At 36.0% G+C, this 19,361-nt stretch overlaps 1 protein-coding gene across 1 annotated transcript; it reads left to right on the plus strand.

Annotated features, from left to right (window-relative positions):
• Positions 1-1,354: 1,354 nt before the first annotated feature.
• Positions 1,355-18,462, plus strand: LOC107745597 (uncharacterized). The gene is made up of 54 exons (XM_016559502.1): positions 1,355-1,407; positions 1,560-1,585; positions 1,834-1,855; positions 1,981-2,015; positions 2,128-2,253; positions 2,353-2,555; positions 2,646-2,740; positions 2,842-2,957; positions 3,058-3,231; positions 3,358-3,432; positions 3,792-3,997; positions 4,830-4,899; positions 5,160-5,294; positions 5,379-5,581; positions 6,627-6,730; positions 6,909-7,027; positions 7,132-7,308; positions 7,512-7,543; positions 7,637-7,734; positions 7,849-7,871; positions 7,990-8,011; positions 8,094-8,121; positions 8,209-8,299; positions 8,409-8,549; positions 8,622-8,833; positions 8,921-9,051; positions 9,284-9,402; positions 9,483-9,638; positions 9,728-9,936; positions 10,039-10,124; positions 10,329-10,459; positions 10,541-10,666; positions 10,764-10,954; positions 11,048-11,139; positions 11,451-11,581; positions 11,688-11,812; positions 11,897-12,014; positions 12,102-12,314; positions 12,485-12,655; positions 12,744-12,893; positions 13,192-13,241; positions 13,347-13,479; positions 13,577-13,659; positions 13,766-13,895; positions 14,568-14,758; positions 14,908-14,998; positions 15,378-15,501; positions 16,074-16,261; positions 16,333-16,488; positions 16,583-16,716; positions 17,095-17,240; positions 17,437-17,531; positions 17,656-17,908; positions 18,056-18,462. The coding sequence occupies exons 1-54, from the start codon at positions 1,371-1,373 to the stop codon at positions 18,133-18,135; spliced, it is 6,573 nt and encodes a 2,190-aa protein (XP_016414988.1). The 5' UTR covers positions 1,355-1,370; the 3' UTR covers positions 18,136-18,462.
• Positions 18,463-19,361: the final 899 nt, after the last annotated feature.

Genomic DNA, 19,361 nt, shown 5'->3' on the forward strand with positions numbered 1-19,361 from the left:
GAACCAAAGACTTAAACTACTTCAGTCTGTGTGCATTGAATTTATTTAATACACGAGTTTCACAATTTGAGTTGAATTACTGAAATAAATGAACTTTTCCACGACATTCTAATTTATTGAGATGCACCTGTAGAAGGGTCTACCAGTGAAACGTTTACAATGCAACTGGCAACAGCCAAACCAGACTCTTAGAATATCTGGAATTCACTTAAAAGATATTGGTTATTAATAATAATACATTTACATTTAGTCATTTAGCAGCAGTGTTGGGCAGTAACTACACTCTAAAAAATGCTGGGTTGTTTCAACCCAACTTTGGGTCAAATATGGACTAACCCAACTATTGGGTTTGGCTTGCCCACCCACATCCCTCTGATCTCGTTATAAATGATATTGCTATAATTAAAAATCTTATGAACTTATGTGATTTATTTTGATAAAATACAAATCATTTATGGCTAACAGAGAAATTATAGCTACAATTAGCTTCAAGCTACACATGACAATTAATACAACACTTTAAAGTCACTATCAATCACCTTTGAGTGTTTGTAATAACTGCGATTCAATGTAGATTTTGGTCAAATTTTGGTCAAATGATGAGGTATAGAAATATATTGTTCGTACCCTTTTAGAATAATTTTATGGGGAAGATACACAATTACAACTTCTGTGGGGCGTGAAGAAAAAGTAATGTAACTAGTAGTGTAAATACTGTTGCCAGAAAGTAATAAGTAAAGTAATAATATTACTTTTGAAAGGAGTAACTAGTAACAAGTAATAAATTACATTTTTGGAGTAATGAGCCCAACACTGTTTAGCAGACACTTTTATCCAAAGTGATAATAATAAACTGCACAGCTGAATGAATTAACTTTAAATGCAAATGTATCAGATAACACACTTTGGTTGAAATTCAAGTACTTTACATGTGCTTCTTATAGCACATTCGTAGCCACTTGTTTTGCCCCTTTCCAGAAGGAGTTGTTGGTCTTGTTTTGGATTTACTGACGTTTGCAAAGTTAAACATTTAGTTGGCCCACACCCCTTTGATACCTCAGTTAATAGCGCACCTGCTGAGCTGACCGACTGACACGCACTGATACTCTTGCTACAGGTAAGTGCTTGCACTGTCCTTGCACGCCTTTCATGCTTGAAAGGACTCAAATAAAAATATTATAACTAGAATAATATTTATTATAACTAGAATAGTTCTAATGAGAATAGTTAGATAATTATTTTAATTAATAAATCATATTTTAAATAATGCATCATTTTTCATGCATTTTTTTTATAATATAATTTTATTTTATTTTAATAATAATGCTGTGTAATTGTGGTTTGTTAGGATCAGGGGTGTCCATGTGAAAATGGCACACTTTCAGCTTTCTGTGCTATTTGCTTTAGGTGAGTAAAGCTGTTTTTGTTACTATTCTAATAAATTACCCAGTGTGAGAATTTATGTATATATATATATATATATAGAGAGAGAGAGAGAGAGAGAGAGAGAGATTTTTAAAGAGACACTTTTCATGAGATACACTTATTCTCTTTTATAGGATTCATCACACTGATAAACAGCCAGGTATTTAACACTTTCTGCACAACGTTATTTTGCTGATGCTGCTTGTTAAATGTATTCAGTCCTTTCAAATGTAATCATTTTCCTAGTTTTGCTTCAAAATCAATGTAATGAATGTTTTTATTTGAACTAGTTTTCACGGGTCGACAGAAATAAAACTTGCTTGATTGTGATGATGGATGTTGAATCATTTACTATTAACAATGAAATGTTTTATGGATTTGATTGATTTGTTTTCTGTTTCTTCAAAGTGTCAGGTGGACTTTCAAAATGGTCCGTTTCTGAATACTTTTGTCACAAAACTTAATATTTCAGTCTAATTGCTCATATATGTAATTTCTTTCATATTTTTCTTATATTTCTTTTCTTTTCTTTTCTTTTCTTTTTTTATTTTACAGGCACAGTTTCCAATAATGGTTCGACATGCACTCCAGTAAGTATTTATTATTTGGTGTAATATGATGTGGGCAATATTATTTTTCACTTTTATTTGAGGAACATTGATAATATAATTCTTTGTTTGTTTTTCCCCATTCCTATTTCAGTTCTCAGAGTCAACGCTCAATAAAACTCTCATCTGCTCCGGGATACAACTTTCAGATTTATCACAGGGAAATCTCAAAAACCTCAAAGCATTTACTGATGCTGCCTTTGATTTGTATACATTGCTGGTACAGTAAATCTGAATATCGACATATTTCAAACCGATTACAACAACTCATTTTTAAAAGGAAATCATCTTTTCAGTGCCTTTTTAATCCTCCAAACAGAGATCTAGACTTGATGTTAGTCATGTTGTGAAATACATCAATCAAGTCAGGGCGAATGGCTTAATAGTGGGTTCACTGAGTGACGTGAATTTTGCGAGGCTCTGGTTCCAAGTGAAGCTCAATCCATACCTATCATCCCTGTCCAGAGACACGCTCTCCTGTCTGAGCCAAAGCAAACTCACCTGCCAGAGCTTCCAAGCACTGTGTGTATTTTCACTCATAAATCATGCTGTTATTCTCTGTAGTTATTTGTTGTCAAAGAAAATCAACTTAATTCACGTGTTTTTTTACAGAGTGAAGGATCTAAGCTTGCAGATTGGTCCTGAAAGACAAAGGATGGTGTATCAGAACTTCGTCAAACCTTTTCTGGCAAGAAATACAACTGACGGTAACTGTTTAATATTTTAGATGTTAACAATAGTTAAAAGGCAAGGCTCTGCCTATGAGTTTGCTTCTTGAGTTGCTAATGTTGAGTTTCTTGGTTTAAAGCTGGCTGCGTGAACAGTACAAGCAGCACTGAGGAATGGTTTCTGCTGAACTTCCAAGCGTTCTCTGCTAGCGCAAGTCTGGGAGATTTCATAGCTCTGAACCCAAAGTTTGATGGGGTGAGTGAATTAAACTGGGCAGTTGAATGTTTCATGGTGTAAATCAAATCATAGCATTATTGTTGAGATGATTCATTTGAATCTTTGTGCTTCTTCGCAGCTGCTTGTCCTAGATAAGCTCACCCCAGAGCAGAAAGCTGAGCTGATCTTTCAGCTAGAAGCATCTGCTAAGCTAAACATCGACGCCATCACTAAGATCTTCCAGAATCTCTTGCAGCCGCTTACTAACATTACACTTAACGTGACCAGTGTCAGTTCAAATGGACTTGATAAGGTTAGATATGAGTTTTGTGCACTTGATGAGGATGATGATGATAGCTGGACTGGTGCTTATAAATCAGGCCAGTGATGAAGCATGAATGAGGAAGATGATCCTAATTCTTTTCACATTTCTGTGCAGAATCTCAATGATTTCCTGGTTTCTTTGAGACCATTGGGAAGATTCATCAGATCATGTGTGAACATTGCTCAGACGGTATGTTTTTTCTGTGTACAAAAAAATCTATTTATAATATGCTATTTAGGAATGTTAATTTCTTAGTTTTGTTTGTTTGTTTGTTTTTACAAATTAATAACTTAAAATGCCAAATAATTAATCAAATTATTTGTATATATCGATATTTGCTTGGAAATTAATAACTCAAAGACGTGACATTATTGTGGCACATGAAAACATTAAATAGACATGACAAAATATAGCTTTAGAAGTCAATATATTGTTGCCTCTCTTTGTTTTTCAGCATCTTGTGCCATGAGCATCACATTTTTAAGACGCCATTAATTAACCTTTTTAATTGAGAGCACAAATATATAAACCTATTTCTTCTTTTTCAGACAAATGTCAGCAGTATCAGAAACGAAACGATACAGCTTCTGGTGAACTGGACCATAAACTTTGACAACCAAATCTCAATAAATACTTTCAGCATCAGCAACTTCAGTAATTGGTTCCAGTTGGTGGTTCTTCCTGTGATGAGGAAATCTCTGCAAACTAACCAGACTTTACCAGACAACATCACAGCAATATTCAACTTTGTTTTGTGAGTAGAGTTTCTACCTGCATTCTAAACCAAATTAGAGCTCTAAGAACAAACAAGAGGTACAAAAAAAATTTTATATTGTAGAGAATTTTACAATTCTTTTTTTTTTTTTTCTCTCTCTTTGAAAGGCTGCACATAAAAAATAGCTAAGCATCTTAAAGACAAATTAGTTGAGAAGCAAAATTTTGCAAGACATAAAGACAAATGTTTTCAGAGAATCTGGAATTAAAGCTAATTTTGGCCCTTTAGCAGTTAAAAAAATAAAACTGCATGTGTCTTGCGGAAGAACATTGTTTTGGTGGTTTGAGGTACTGTAGATATGTTTTTTTGTTTTTTATTACAACCGGTGATTTCCCAGACGTTGGATATTTTTTCTCATTCGTTGTGAGCAACTTTTAGAAGATTTCTCTCTCATTAATATTTTTTTATCAATAAAAAGTAGCTTTAAGTTTATTTTTCTGTACCAATTTCTGGTTTGTTTGTTTTAATCATAAACCCCACTAAATTGCGTTACCTTAATGCTTAAAACAAGAAAGAAAAGACTACAGAAAAGAAAATCATTCTCCTATTTATTTGGTTGAGAAAAATCAATTACACTCAACTTACAATTTTTTTCTAAAGTAAATGTATTTTATTTTGAGGATTATTACATATTTGAAAAAACAAGACAAACATTTACTAATAAACAAGACAAAATTGCTGATTAAGGCAGTGTTTGTATAGGCTTACCATTGAGATAACTGGCACATATGAACTGCAATTAGAAACATATGTACCTAACAGCATTTCTGATTTGTTTTAACTAATGCTGTGCTCTTTATACTTTGTTCAGTGCTGCAGAACCTCAAATCACAGAACCTGTCGACAATTGTAAATTCACCAGCAATAACAGTTCCTGTCATGTGAGTCTGTCTTTCACAAACCACCATCGTTCAATCTCAGACACAATGAACCACACCCTGATCAAGTCCAACAAAACATCTAGCATGTCACACATCTAAAGAATGTGAAAAATAAAACTACTGTACAATGTGGTTTTGTTCTCATGTGCGGAAACTGGAACGTCTAGTACAAGATGTAATTGTCTTGAACTGATTTACAGCCTAGATAGTTGTTGCCTGCAGTCTTAATATAAAACTAATGGTAATGTCTTCTGGTGCAGACATCACAGATGGAAGAGAATCTGGCAAAAGCGATTATTTGTGTCGCTCAATCAAATCTGAGCTTCACTGAGGAAAACCTAAAGCTTCTGATTACTGAACTCTCCAGAACACTGCAGACACTGAAGGCCAGAGTGGTAATAATAAAAAAGAAAAAAAAATTTTTGTGCTACATTTAAAGGACTGCCCTTTTTGACAAGGCTTTTTTTTTTTGGTTTCAGGTGACAAACTCATCTCAAAGCAACATCACAGCCTTGTTTGCAGAACTGCCAGCAGAAAGCTTCACATCTGGAAATCTTGATGATGTGGAGTTCATGAGATTCTGGTTCCAAATTAAGATGAAGCCCCTGCTACCTCAAATTCCACGTGAATTCCTGTCTTGCTTCAACACACGAAGCTTCAGCTGCCAGGCCTACAGGGCACTGTATGTTGTTAATCATGTTCCTTTAGCTGATATCTGATAGCTGTTCATTATCTGATTATCACAAACCCATTGGTTTGCACCTGATAAGTTAACACTCCAATTCTGGTTGAGACTGACTTTACTTCCTGGTTGTGTGTGGCTAAAAGAATAAATGAAAATTAACAAAAAAATAATGAACGAACAAATAAACAAATAAAAAGATCATAGCAACAATAATAATAATAATAATAATGACAATATAAATTATAAATATTAATTATAAAAGGAATTATTAAAGGAATAGTTCATCCAAAAATGAAAATTTGCTGAAATCTACTCACCCTCCAACCATCCAAAATGTAGGTGAGTATGTTTCATCCACAGAACAGATTTGGAGCATTGCATCACTTGTTCACCAGTAGATCCTCTGCAGTGAATGGGGGCTGTCAGAATGAGAGTCCAAACAGCTGATAAAAACAAGTAATCCACACGACTCCAGTCCATCAATTAACATCTTGTGAAGCAAAAAAGTTGCGTGTTTGTAATAAACAAATCCATAATTGAGACATGTTTAACTTAAAAACGTCGCTTCCGGCTAAATTATGAGTCCTGTATCCATAATAGGCCTATTGCTTTCTCCGATGAACCCATTCACAGCAGAGGATTCATTGGTAAACAAATGATGTAATGCTAAAATTCTCCAAGAAACTCATCTACATCTTGGATGGGTGAGTGAACTGTCAGCAAATGTTAAATTTTGGGTGAACTATTCCTTTAAAGTAACTGTTTGTAGTTTTGTGTATTTTGCAACTTTGGAGCCCTCTACAGTCAAGTGAGTGGAATTCACTGTCGCAAATATAGCACTCATAATTACAGTATCGCTGTATAGCCTACGTGCACTATTAGAAGTCGACCAGTGTATCATCAGAATGATTTTGAAACTTGCATTTCAGGGTAAAAAAATTACATACAGTTGCTTTAAATTGACCTATTGCAATCAAGGCAGTCATGCAAATACTTTTGCAATCGTTATCCTCTTACATCTCTAACTGTTTTATTGCTACAGTTTTGTGGAGCTAAATAATAATTCTGGACTGATGGATAGTGCGACACAGATGTCTGTCCTCAATGACTTCATTCGTCCATTCCTGTCACGACGTCAAAACACAGGTAGTTGTACTCATGCAAAATGTATAATTTATTGACGTATAAAATTAGTTTATGCCGTTTAAATGCTTAATCTATGTTTCTTGAACTTTATTTGACATATAATACTTTACAGGATTCTGTTCAAATAGCCTCCACTGATAATCAGTAATGAACAAAGTGTTTCATAATTTTAATTCAGGTGTCGACTGCACATTGCCATTTAACAACAGTGTGGACTTCATCCTGCAAAACTTTGGCAGTTTCTCACCGTTGGCTCGGCTTCAAGATTTTTCCAGTTTCAGCCGCAATTTTTCAGCTGTAAGTCAGAAATGGTTACTGTCACTTAATATTAAAGACTGACTGAGGACACATATGCAAAAGCTTTGTGAATGCAGGTCAATGAAGTCTCATGTCATTTGCAGGTGGATGCTCTTCCTGTTCTCACACTGGGGCAACTGGGTGAACTGGTGTTCAATCCTCCCGCTAGACCAGAAGACAGAAGAAACATCCTCACAAGAGTCTTTGACTTCCTTCTTCAAGCCTCCAACAGAGACAAACTAAACAACTTCCTCCCCTCTCTTCAGACACAGGCCAGAAAGGTGTTTAATACAACATTACACATAACCTGTGTAGAAATACATTTAGCAACAACAACATTATTATTATTATTGTGTTTTTTAAAAGAATATTGTTTAAAATATTTGGAATAGAATTATAAAATTATTGTTGTTGTTTATTTATCAGCTTTATTATCAGTCTTGATCCTGTACAACAATTTCATGGTCTCTCTTTTGTCCTGCAGGCAAACTTCACTTGTGAAAACTACAAAGTCATGTAAGTCACTTTTTAATAAGCAAAAGAAATAGTGATCTGGATGTGTTATTGTAGAATAAGATCACATCGGTTGTGTTTTTTTCTCTGAATCAGCTTTGACAGGATGGATCAGACATTATCATCAGTCGCTCCTAACCAGTCTGAAGCCCTGCTGACGATCAGAGACTCAGTGATGATGATTCCTCCTGATGGTGAGACAGAACTGAGCAATAACACTTTGCTCTTGAACACATGATCACATCAAAATAATTCAATGCAAAATCCTCCCGGAATTAAAGTGTGAATTGTATTTCATTTCCCTCTAGAGTGCATCGAGAGAGCGAGCAATGTAAGTAATGATGAATAAAAGGATTAAGTTAATGTTCAATAGATTATATGTCTGATTCTCTGTATTTCACTGTCTACAAAAAACAATTGTAATAAAACATTTGTTCTCACTCCTGCAGTGCACAACAACTCCTGTAAATGGTAAGTGACTGATCATGTCTGACTTGATTTGAGATATCAGTGATGCTGCTAAAACTCAAAGTCTTTGTTTTGTCTTTTTCAGAGTCTGCTCTCTGTGCAAGTGTCAACAGGTGAGCTGTTCTCTCTGCACTCAAATGAGTTAAACACTGAGCTCACAATGGTCTGTAATAAACGCTTCATGTTCTTCTGGTTTGCAGCTCTGCTTTGGATCAATTCTTGAACAGAGCGGCTCCAAATGCAACTGGACTTTGTAACTTCACTGTGTTGCAGTTCGCCTGTCTACCAGTGGTAATGTTACACAGAAGAAGAACGCTTTGCTCTTGAGTCAATGCCTCATTATTATTTCTTCTCATGTGTCATTGATTCAGTTTTCATAAAAACTCTTTTGTGTCATCAGCTGTCGCAGTTAAACTCTCAACAAGTGGCTGACCTGTTGGTTTGCAAACTGTCCAGTAATGTGACAAAAGACACCTGGAAGCTTTTCTTCACCAAAATCAGCACAAATCTTGATGATGCACTGCTGAAATTTTCCAACAAGGTATGAAGCTTGTTTTATTTTATTTTATAAATTTTTAATATGCTATATACTGTAAAATGTATTTAATCCCAGACTCCCAGTGCCAGCAATGTGTCTTTGTCCGATGTGCTGGATGTGATTGATGACATCCGGATCAGTCGCTTTAGTCCCCAGAGACTGAAAGATCCTGTCTTCATTCAGTCATGGTTCCAGGAGCGACTAAAACCCTTCTTACCATCAGTATCTCAAAGACTCCTGTCCTGCCTCAGCACCAAAAACCTCACCTGTGAAACTTACCGCACTATGTAAATTGGTCTTACTTACATGATATGAAGTGACAATGTAATTTTGCAGGCACTAAAAAAGGAAATACGGTGTTTGTCATCTTTCAGCACTACGATTTTTGTGAATGCACCTCTACGAGATGGACAAGACATTTGCAATCCACTGCAACCCACTCAAAGACAGGATCTGATCTACACAAACTTCATGAAAGCCTTCCTCTCTCGCAATGACATTGATGGTTGGTTTAAAATATTTTTTATTCTCTTTACTGCTTTAAATTCAACTTAAAAGTATGAAAATGCTTACAGTATGAAGTCATCTGCTCAAGTATTGTGTCTTTTCCTATTTAAAGATCAGGTACCAAATACTACTTACTTTATCTCCTATTATGGATTAGGAAAAACACCTGAAAGCTTCACATTGATCTAACATCACAAATCGCAATGTAAATGTTCTTGTTGCTCTTCCAGATCCCGGGTGCCTTAAAGACACAGCCAACAGTGCGCAGTGGGTCAACAGAAACTTTGGGCCATTCGTCCAGTCAGCTCCCCTAAAGGACCTTGAGGCTCTGAACAGAAACTTCAGTGCGGTGAGTGCTAAATTATGCAATTTATGCAGAATTCCTCATGGTGAAAAACATTGTGACAGTCGTTTTGTTTGTCGATTTAGGTGGATGTTCTCCCTCAATTGGGTATAAAACAACTATTTGAGTTTTCTGTCACTCCTCGTGTACTAACTGATCCTCGAAGCGTCATCAATGTCATGCAGCATGTTAAGGATTGCCAGCTTCCTGCTTTCTTTGACCTCTTTTCCCCGAAAGTGCAGGTGCGCACAGAACATTCATGCTAAATAACTTTATCTAAAAGGTCCAAAACATTGCTAATGCTCCAATGATATAATTTTCTCCTGTCCAGGACATCCCGCTCACACAAGATGTAAAAGCAGCACTGATTAAACAGATATTTGACAGAGCCAGCCTGTCTAATCTAAGCATCACTAATCAGGAAGTTGTAGTCTGGATCCAGAAGAGACTAAATCCTCTGCTAGCCAACCTTTCAGAAAGCCTTGTGTCTCCATATTTCACCATCCTCAACACGAGGGACTGCGATATCACTCAAACCGCGTAAGAACAATGGACTTTAAAGGCAGTAAATTTACATTTGCAGTGTATTATGCTAATTTACTTGAGTGTAGACATTATACATTGTTTAATGTCAATTTACAGACTGGGACTCTTAGATGCTGCTCGACCTTCATTACCCATAAACACCAAAAATGCAATCTACAATAGCATTCTTCAATCCTTCATAGGTAATTCTTCATGTTACTGACATAAACATCACATAAAAGTCATTAAAAAAAAATCCACAGCCCCTATGTGGCTGTATAATAAAACAGTCAGATCATAAAAAGAAATAAATAGAATAAATAATTTTATAAATATCTTTTTTTAATTCACATAACATCAACTAAGACACAACATATGCTATAGAAAGATCTTTTTTGTTTTTGTAGGGCCACAGCCTCTGAGGTGCTACAGAAACAACAGCTTTATCAAGTTCTTAAACGAAAGCCTGTACGGCTTTGGGCCGCTTCCAAATCTGACCACCTTCCTCTCTCTGATACCACCAACACGGAAATCTGAGGTACGCTACATATCAGCTCTACAGTTCTGATGCTCAATGCTCAGTGTAGATAAAAACTGATGTTTGACTCATGTATTTCAGCTTGTGAACTCTATAGCTCTTTCTGAGCTGGGAAGCTACTTGAGACAGCCGGAAGTGGTGAACAACGATTCACAAATCTGTGTGATCTTTAACAACTTTACCAAAACCCCTGAGTTCTTGGAGACCGTGAGTTTTAAAATAAATAATAAAATGTTCAAAGCACATTTATGTAGAATAACTTAAATAGAATAATATTTAAATAAAAAAAAAAATTTTTTTACAGGAAGAGGTTCCAGATAATGTTAAAAGCACCATCCTTCCCTGTGTCTGGCCTCTGGCGTTGACAAGTGACAATGAGACAGAGGTTGATCTGTGGTTTAACCGTAGACTGAAGCCCTACTTGAAGTTCCTGAACAAAGATCTAATAGGATCAAAAGACACACTGAGCGCATCTTGCCAATCATACAAGAAAATGTGAGTGTAAATGGCTGTGCTAAAATTTGTTGGCTCAGAGGGATGAATGCAAAGTCTTCTGTAACTTTTCAAATGCTTTCTCTTTTCTTCTAGGGTCGGTGTTTTAGGTAGCAATTTCACCTTTAATGGTTCTCAGATTACCACTAAGGATGTGTACGCCACCATCAAGACATATCTGACAGCAGGTGAATTAGTCTTCTTTTTCTTCATAAGGATACTTGTTCTTTGCTTAAGAATGCAATAAATGACTTAATAATATGTACAATATTCCAGTGCAGCATCTAGTTCTGTTGTAGTTCTGTTCACTGTTCTGATACATACATATTACTCTGGTATATATACTGTATATATATATATATATATATATATATACACACTACTGTTTAAAGGTTTGTGGTACAATTTGTTTTTAAGAAATTAATACTCTTATTCAGCAGTGTATGTATTAAATACTTTTAAAAACAGAAAATTTTATTATGATTTTATTCCATTTTAGACACTGAAGCAAAATGCTACAACCCCTCTGACGCACGATTGAATTCAACTGCGTGGTTTGTCAACAACATTGGTGTATTTATAACTTTATTGACTCTGGACGATCTCTACTCTTTCGGCCCTGAGAAAACGGTATGAACTGGATCCACTTGTTCATATAGACCGTCAGTACTTACATTATATTGGTGAAAGCAAGTTCATGCCTATTGTTAATTCCTGTCTGATTTTGTTTTTGCAGATGAAACTCTTCGCTGTGAACCCTGATAACATAAAGCTGTTCAATCAAAAGGCACTTCCGAAGAAAGTCATCAGCCGCTACACTGAACTCGTCTTTCTACAAAACCCCAACTTTAATCTTATTGAGTAAGTTTGAACAGAAACCAGATCAAAATCTCAAGAGCGTTTTCTGGGTTCAGCTTGTTTACCATGTTCTCTGTGCTCCACTAGCTTGCCTTCGGTTTTGCAGTGCGATGCCCCAGTATTGACATTCACTAAACTAACTGAAAGTCAAACTAATGTTATTCTTGGAAACTTCAAGACATCTTGCTCCAATGTGGATCCTGCGGTAAGTATTCCATTAAAGCCTACAGTCAAGTTATTTCTTTGTGTAAGCGTGATGTTACTGACTGATATTCCTTATACTCGTCTTCAGATATCTACTGCCCTTACGGGAAACATCAAGACCATAGATGCTAGTACTATTACCAATTTGGGAAGCCAAATTGTTGGCCTTACAATTACACAAATAAACTTAGCACTTCCGTCGGTTCTCATCAGTAGTTTCTCAACGCTGGGCAGTACGTCTGGATGGTCCCTCGGACAAGCCAAGGCGATCGTAGAAGTGCTTCTCAGTGGAGGTTTCAAGGTAAAATATAAGTCGCCAATGGAAGACATTTCCCTTAAAACTTGTTGAAATTACCATATGAAAATTCTTGATATTTTTAAGATACATTTAAGTATGTTGTTTATCAAAATAACATCTTCAGTAGACCTTAAAATCCCACAAAAGGAATGACTTTGTTGACTTTCTGACAGTTCAACACTGGCAGCAATTTGCTGAGTCTTGGATCCCTGATTGGAGGAATTCCTTCAACAGTTCTGACAATCATTGATCCGGCACAAATTCTTGAAATATCTAGAAACACAGAATTTGTAAAAAACATACTGGCTGCCCCAGAGATTGTTCAAAAGACCTTTGTGAGCCAGGTAGGTGAACAACATTTATGCATATTAAGAGATATTTCAAGTGTAAATGATATTTGTTGGGCATTTAAATGTCTTTTTTTATCTCTAGATAATCAAAGAGGGATCAACAGCATCTGTCTTAATGACAAACATTCCCAGTGACTTGGCCGTTCAGATTCCAAGAAAGTTCCTGGAGATTACCACCACTATAAAAGAAGTTCTGAAAGAGTTTAACAATAAAAAGTGGAAACCTGAACAGGTACTATAGCAAACTACAAATCTAAAACAAAATAAAGGCTCCAAAAGGGGTTTTCGGTGTTTTTGGTTCTCCAATGAACCTTTCATTGAACAGTTCTTAAACGAACATTTTAATAACCTTAACCACCTTTTTCCACTATAAAGAACCTTTTGTGCAATGCAAACATTCCATGGATGTTAAAAATTTATCATGGAACCATCGTTGTCAATAAAGAACCTTTATTTTTGAGAGTATAGTTTTTCAATGTAGATGATTTTTTTTTGCTAATAGCATTTTTTTTATTTAAAATTCTTTATAGGCGGTTCTTTTCTTCGATTCTGTGGCAGATGCTTTTGATCAACCTGATGAGTAAGTATTTTGGCTTTTTTAACTGTTATGTATAAAAATACCTTATGAATATGCACCGAAAGAAACATTTTTAAATTTGGGATTTTTTTTTTTTTTTTTCTGCAGCCTGTCAGTGGACGTTTTGCAAGGATTTACTTGCTCACGAGTGCAGACAATCACCCAAACCAAAATCAAAGGCCTGATCAAAGCCTGCCGACCGAGACTAAGCAGACCTAAGGTGGTACTGAGCGAGACTCAGGTGAGCGCTGACGAAAACGGTATTCAGAAATGTGATCAGTTGAGCTTAAAGTCAGAACATGAACAATGAATATGCTTTGTTTCTAATTGTTTCCTAGCTGACTTGCATGTACAACTTTATTAGAAAGGAATCAACTTTTGATTTTGAAAACTATCATTCAGATATGTTGCTGTACTTCAAGTAAGAGCTTACTGTCATTTTTTTACAACCATGCTTAGAAATTTGATCTATTCCTTTAAAAAAGTGTATTGTTTGCAAAAGTTGTAAAATACTTTGTCCTCTTCAGTTATGAAACAATCAACAAAACCCTCTGCAAGGCATATTTTACTCAAGTCGGAGCAGCAGATCTCTCAGTCTTTTCAAGCACACTGAGCGGAAGAAGGGACATTTTGTTGAATGATGCTATAGATTGCTTGGTAAGTATCACCCAATATAAATCATTTAAGGCCCAGACACACCAAACTGATATCAAAGAACTGCTGGTGACGAAAGGCCACAATGTTGTATTTGGACATACCGCAAAGACTAGAGTAAACCACCAACTAGCACTTATGTTCTGAGTCTGCGTGAGAGGAACCATAAACAAAGTCTCATGACTTTGTTGATCGCTTGGTTTCATCACTTCTGTTTTTCTTCTCATGCGCTGGTTCGCTAAGCTAAACAGTCAATCAGAGCGATCTCTCTCACCGACGGGCTCCGCCGCCAATTCAGCATGGTGACTCGGCCAAAAAAAGCCAACTAGTGGTCCAACTACTGCCAGCAGTGCAGAGCACTGCAAGAACTGGGCTGATAGGTGTTCAACGACAGCAGGCATTGGCTGATAGCCGATCGTCAGCTTGGTGTCACAGCCTTTAGATCAGGGCTGTCCAAACTCGGTCCTGGAGGGCCGGTGTCCTGCAGAGTTTAGCTCCAACTTGCCTCAACACACCTGACTGGAAGTTTCTATGCCTAGTAAGAGCTTGATTAGCTGGTGCAGGTGTGTTTAATTAGGGTTGGAGCTAAACTCTGCAGGACCACGTTTGGACAGCCCTGCTTTAGATATTATAGTATTTTATTAAAACTGTAAATTTTTTTCTTTTTCAATTCAGGGCATTAATAGAACAAGCATCAATAAACAGGATCTGACAGTGCTGGGCAACTTGGCATGTGCTGTGAGCAGTGATGTCATCAGAAACTCAGACCCAGAAATCCTTGAGAACTTGAAGAACTGCAAAGATCTCTCAGATTCACAAATATCAGCCATGCAAGATCTTCTTGTGAAGGGAACGTCAAAATATGGGCAAGTTGATTTCTTGATTTAAAAAAAAATTTGAGTCAACTTATGATTATTCCAGAGAATTGTATTTTCAGTCCTGATTCTGTGCATTAGTTAAACAGTGCACTGGTTATGGTTGTGTGGTAATGGAAGATCATGTCTCTACTATTTAGACCAACAAGCAAGTGGAATCAGAAAACACTTGATGATCTGGGAATTCTGCCTTTGTACTTCTCAGAAAGCTTTTGGCGATCATTCACAGAGGTACATTACATGTGAACATCACACACAGTTGAGCTACACTGTAAAAATGTGTTGTTTTTTAACAGGAAAATACTATTTCAGTCTCTCTACTTCAAATTATCACATTTGATTCAATGTGCTATTTGCATTTCTTTGTAATCATTTGTGACCCTGGACCACAAAACCACAAAAAAATAAGGGTCAATTTTTCGAAATTGATATTTATATAGCACCTGAAAGCTGAATAAATAAGCTTTCTATTGATGTATGGTTTGTGTGAAATTTACTAGCAATTTTCTGAGTGAAAATTGTTTAAAATCCTACACCAAATGTTTCTGAGTGTCACAATGTCTTTAACGAACCTTGTGTTATTTTTAAATCTCCCTCTTGTTTTGAACAGAGTGATTTAGCCAAGTTCTTCAAAACCTTCCTTAAATTTGTGCGTGGACGAAACACACCAAAGCCACAACTGAAAAAGCTGTTTAAAGCAATCATTATAACCCCAATCAGAGCCAAGAGGGCAGGTATGCCATCTTAATCTTTAATTCTCAAATAATTCTCAAATCTCTACAGTTAAGCAATATTACACTGTCATTCATGATGTTGTACTGAATACTGAATCAGATGGCTGTCATTCGGCCTTAGGCAATGATATTCATCACTACAGCATGATTACGAGTATGATATTGTTCAATAATAATAATTTAAAAAAGAGTTAATAGCTACCTTATTTTTCGACATGGAAGTAAACTGCTTACTTTGAATGTGTGAGACTTCTGTTCCAATAACCACTATAGATAAATAAATAGAAGACTAACAAAGTACAGTAAATGGTAAAAATATTTGCACTTCACTCAGTGTGTTTATGATGATAAGTCAAAATAAAATGATAACAGATACCAGTTTGCAGTATCAAGCAGCACAACAGAGTGTTTAGTAGAGCTAAAATAACTAGATGCGAATGACACCGGAAGCCTCGCACATTAGTTACAAAGTTACAATTAGCCGCAACCACTCTTACATTAAAAAATAAGGTGGACAGAGTAACTTTTAACCACAAAATTTCCTAAATCACGTAATTCACTTGTGTTCCAAGCGAGTGACTGTACTACGGGCAACATCACTAGTCTTACCATCAGCGATGATGCCTTCCCCTTTGGATATGATGAGGTGCAGTTCGGCCACTGTCTGAGTTCAACCGTAGTGAAGGACAACCTCGCTAGCCTGTGTGAAAAAATTGAGGATAGCGCCTTTCAGAGAATCATTTTGGACAAACTCAAAGAGGTAATATGACATGTATTAAAATCTGGTCAAATCTTTCAGGACAGTTTTAATATGTTGCTCTTGTCCATCAGATACTGCCAAATGGCCTTTCAGATGATCAGGTCCAGGTGCTGAAGTCCGTGTCTAGGAACGCAACGATGGCCGAAATAAGTAAATGGAACATCACTAAACCCGACACACTGGCAGTGCTCATGAATGCCAATGATGGCGAATGGTCCTCTGCACAGGTGCAGATTTTGACATTAATTTTCAGATGACTCTTTCTTATTTTACAGATGCAAAATATTTGGTTTTGTGTTCATGTGTTCATTTATCTTTCAGAGCGAACTAATCATTACCAAATACCTAAACGGCAGCAACAGTCTGACCGGCGCTGAGCTGAATCTAGTGAAAGGACCAAATCTCTGCTCTCTGAATGCCATCATATTGTCAACAATATTACCTGAAAGTATACGGTAAAAGTTCCAATACACAAGTCTTCAGTGTCACATGATCCTTCAGAGATCATTCAAATATGCAGATTTGCTGTTTGAGAAAAATTAATTATTATCAATGTTGAAAACAGTCGTGCGGCTTAAAATTTTGGTGGAAGCCATGATATTTTTCAAGATTCTTTGATGAATAGAAAGCTCAAAAAAATGTGTAACATTATAAAAGTCTTTACTGTTACTTTGATCAGTTTAATGCCACCTTGCTGAATAGAAAAAATATCACTGACCCCAAACTTTTGAAAAGTAGTGTATATATATTTTCGTTTCTTGCATAGTTTTACATGTTTGCATGCCATTTAAATGCTTAATCACCAGATTTCTTTTTATTATCCTCAAAAACAGGGAGTCCGATGCCTTGGATGTGTCAAAATGTTCATCTGAGAAAAAGAAGGCACTCTTCACCATCGCTAACAAAGCATTTCCCATGTCCCTCGCAAGAAGTCAACGCACCATCCTGTCAGCCTTCCAGCTCATTGAAACCTATCTTGGTCAGAACGGCCTTCAAATGTCATTTCAAGCTTATTGAATGTACATACACCTTGACACATACACATACACATGCGCATAAACAATTCAGAATGATGTCCGTCGTCATGACAATTTTAAAATACCAGCTTTGGTTTGCACAGGGATTCAGAGACAATTAGTTCCCATTAAGTATTTGCTATTTTGTTTGTTTTGTAGGAGGTGCAGATCTAGGCTACATTAGGAATCTGTCGTCATATAATGTCAGCATGAGCCTGTCCACTTTTATGATTCTGGATACAGACGTGATCTTGGTGAGCAAAGAAACACACTTTGTATTTTTATTTTATTTTATCCATTTATGTGTTCATCATAGATGCACTGTTTAATGTTCACATTTGTGTTGATAACACAGCATCCACTTGTTATGTATTCCAGAGCCTCAACATAGCAGAAGTAGTGGGTCTTCTTGGTAACAATTTGCAGGATCTAAAAACATTTGAAAACCAAACAGCCGTGCGAAGCTGGATCTCGCTGCAGTTACAGTCAGAGCTGGATAAACTCAATCTCACTCTGACTGGAGGAAAAGCAACAGCAGACACAACAACTGCTGCCCCGGTTACATCTAGCACCACTGTAGTAACGACAGCTACGACTGTTACCACTGTTAAAACTACTGCAGGCGCTCCAGGTGAGGTGTCACGCACACTGTAAAGATATGTTTCAAAAACAAAATACTTGAACACTGTTCACAGAGTATCTGATTCAGTTTTTAAATGCTGAAGTCTATTAGAAATCATTAATTACCTCTTTGTTGTTGTCATGTTTATTTTTCTAGGAATTGGACCCAGTGGATGGACAGTTTCCTTCAGCATTTTTATACTCATATTTACCATCATCAAAGTGGAGATCATATAGAAGCACTGACCCCAAATTAGCCACACTGTAATCTTACCAAGATGATATAACTGTGAGACTCTGCAGATGAAGGAATATAATCTGTTTATAATCACACATTTTCTTTGTCATCCTATTGTTCATCGATTCATATTTTTCCCTTAGTGTACATGACAAATAGTCAAAAAGGAATGTTGCACTAATAGTCAAAACAAAGGATATGTAGCATTTTGATTGAAATACTTGTACAACTGATAAAACTTCTATCTTTAAGTGTTTCGGACATTTAGAATCATTATATGAATTCCTTGTGCTTTTCTTGAATATGGCATAAAAATGTAAATTGTTCTATGACTGGTACCTGTTTATTTGTGATCATAACTAATCATGTAAAATGTAGTCATACAGAGTTTAATAAAAGCTACTCTTTGATGAACAAAACAGGTATTCGATTTGATTCTTTCTTCGCAGGTCTTTACAGTAGTTTATAAAGAAACAATGAATCAGAATGTAGGTAGGTGGTATAGGTATTTTCCTCCCTACCTTCCTTTAAAATCCAGATGTGCTTGAATAAAATATTTAAAAATATTGAATTATGGTCTCTTAAAAAAATCAGATTGTCCATTAGACAGGAAGGATTTGTTCAAGAAAATGTATTCGATTTTATGCATGTTAAAAACGTAAGGTATGAGGATAGTGGTTTCAGAACCCGTGGTGGATATAAAGACGATGACAAGGAAAAAGATGATAAAAATGGGACTCCGAAATGTGACCTATTTATAGATAAGTTGTAACGGCATCTTTAATCTAAATCGGAAAAATATATGGTCCATGCAACACAATTTTTCTTCACAAAGTAAAATAAACATCTTTTAAAATTCTTTCAAAACATTTACCCTGTCTAACAATTTATAAAGAACAAATTAAATCTGATATTGACGCTAAATGCTACTTTTGTCATGACACTTAAAACTGCATTTCTTTTGGTCGAGGAGTTATAGGACTGCAGCTCTGGAAAGATGTTAGTTTGTTTATCTCACGTATTATCTTGCGGTTTTTCTGTAAATCCCCAAACTGTTATTTTTGGATGTTTTGAAGCAGATCCGAGTGATTGCTTTATAATTTATTGCTTTTTCTATGTAGATTCTATATTCATAAATGTACATTTTTGAACTGTAAACCTATTTCTTTGTGTTCTTACAAAAGATAAAACATTATTTGATTACAATTTCACTTTCTTTTATCAA

This window comes from Sinocyclocheilus rhinocerous, unplaced genomic scaffold, assembly GCF_001515625.1.
Source record: "Sinocyclocheilus rhinocerous isolate Xijiao unplaced genomic scaffold, SAMN03320098_v1.1 scaffold1912, whole genome shotgun sequence".
In the NCBI taxonomy this organism is placed as follows: Eukaryota; Metazoa; Chordata; class Actinopteri; order Cypriniformes; family Cyprinidae; genus Sinocyclocheilus; species Sinocyclocheilus rhinocerous.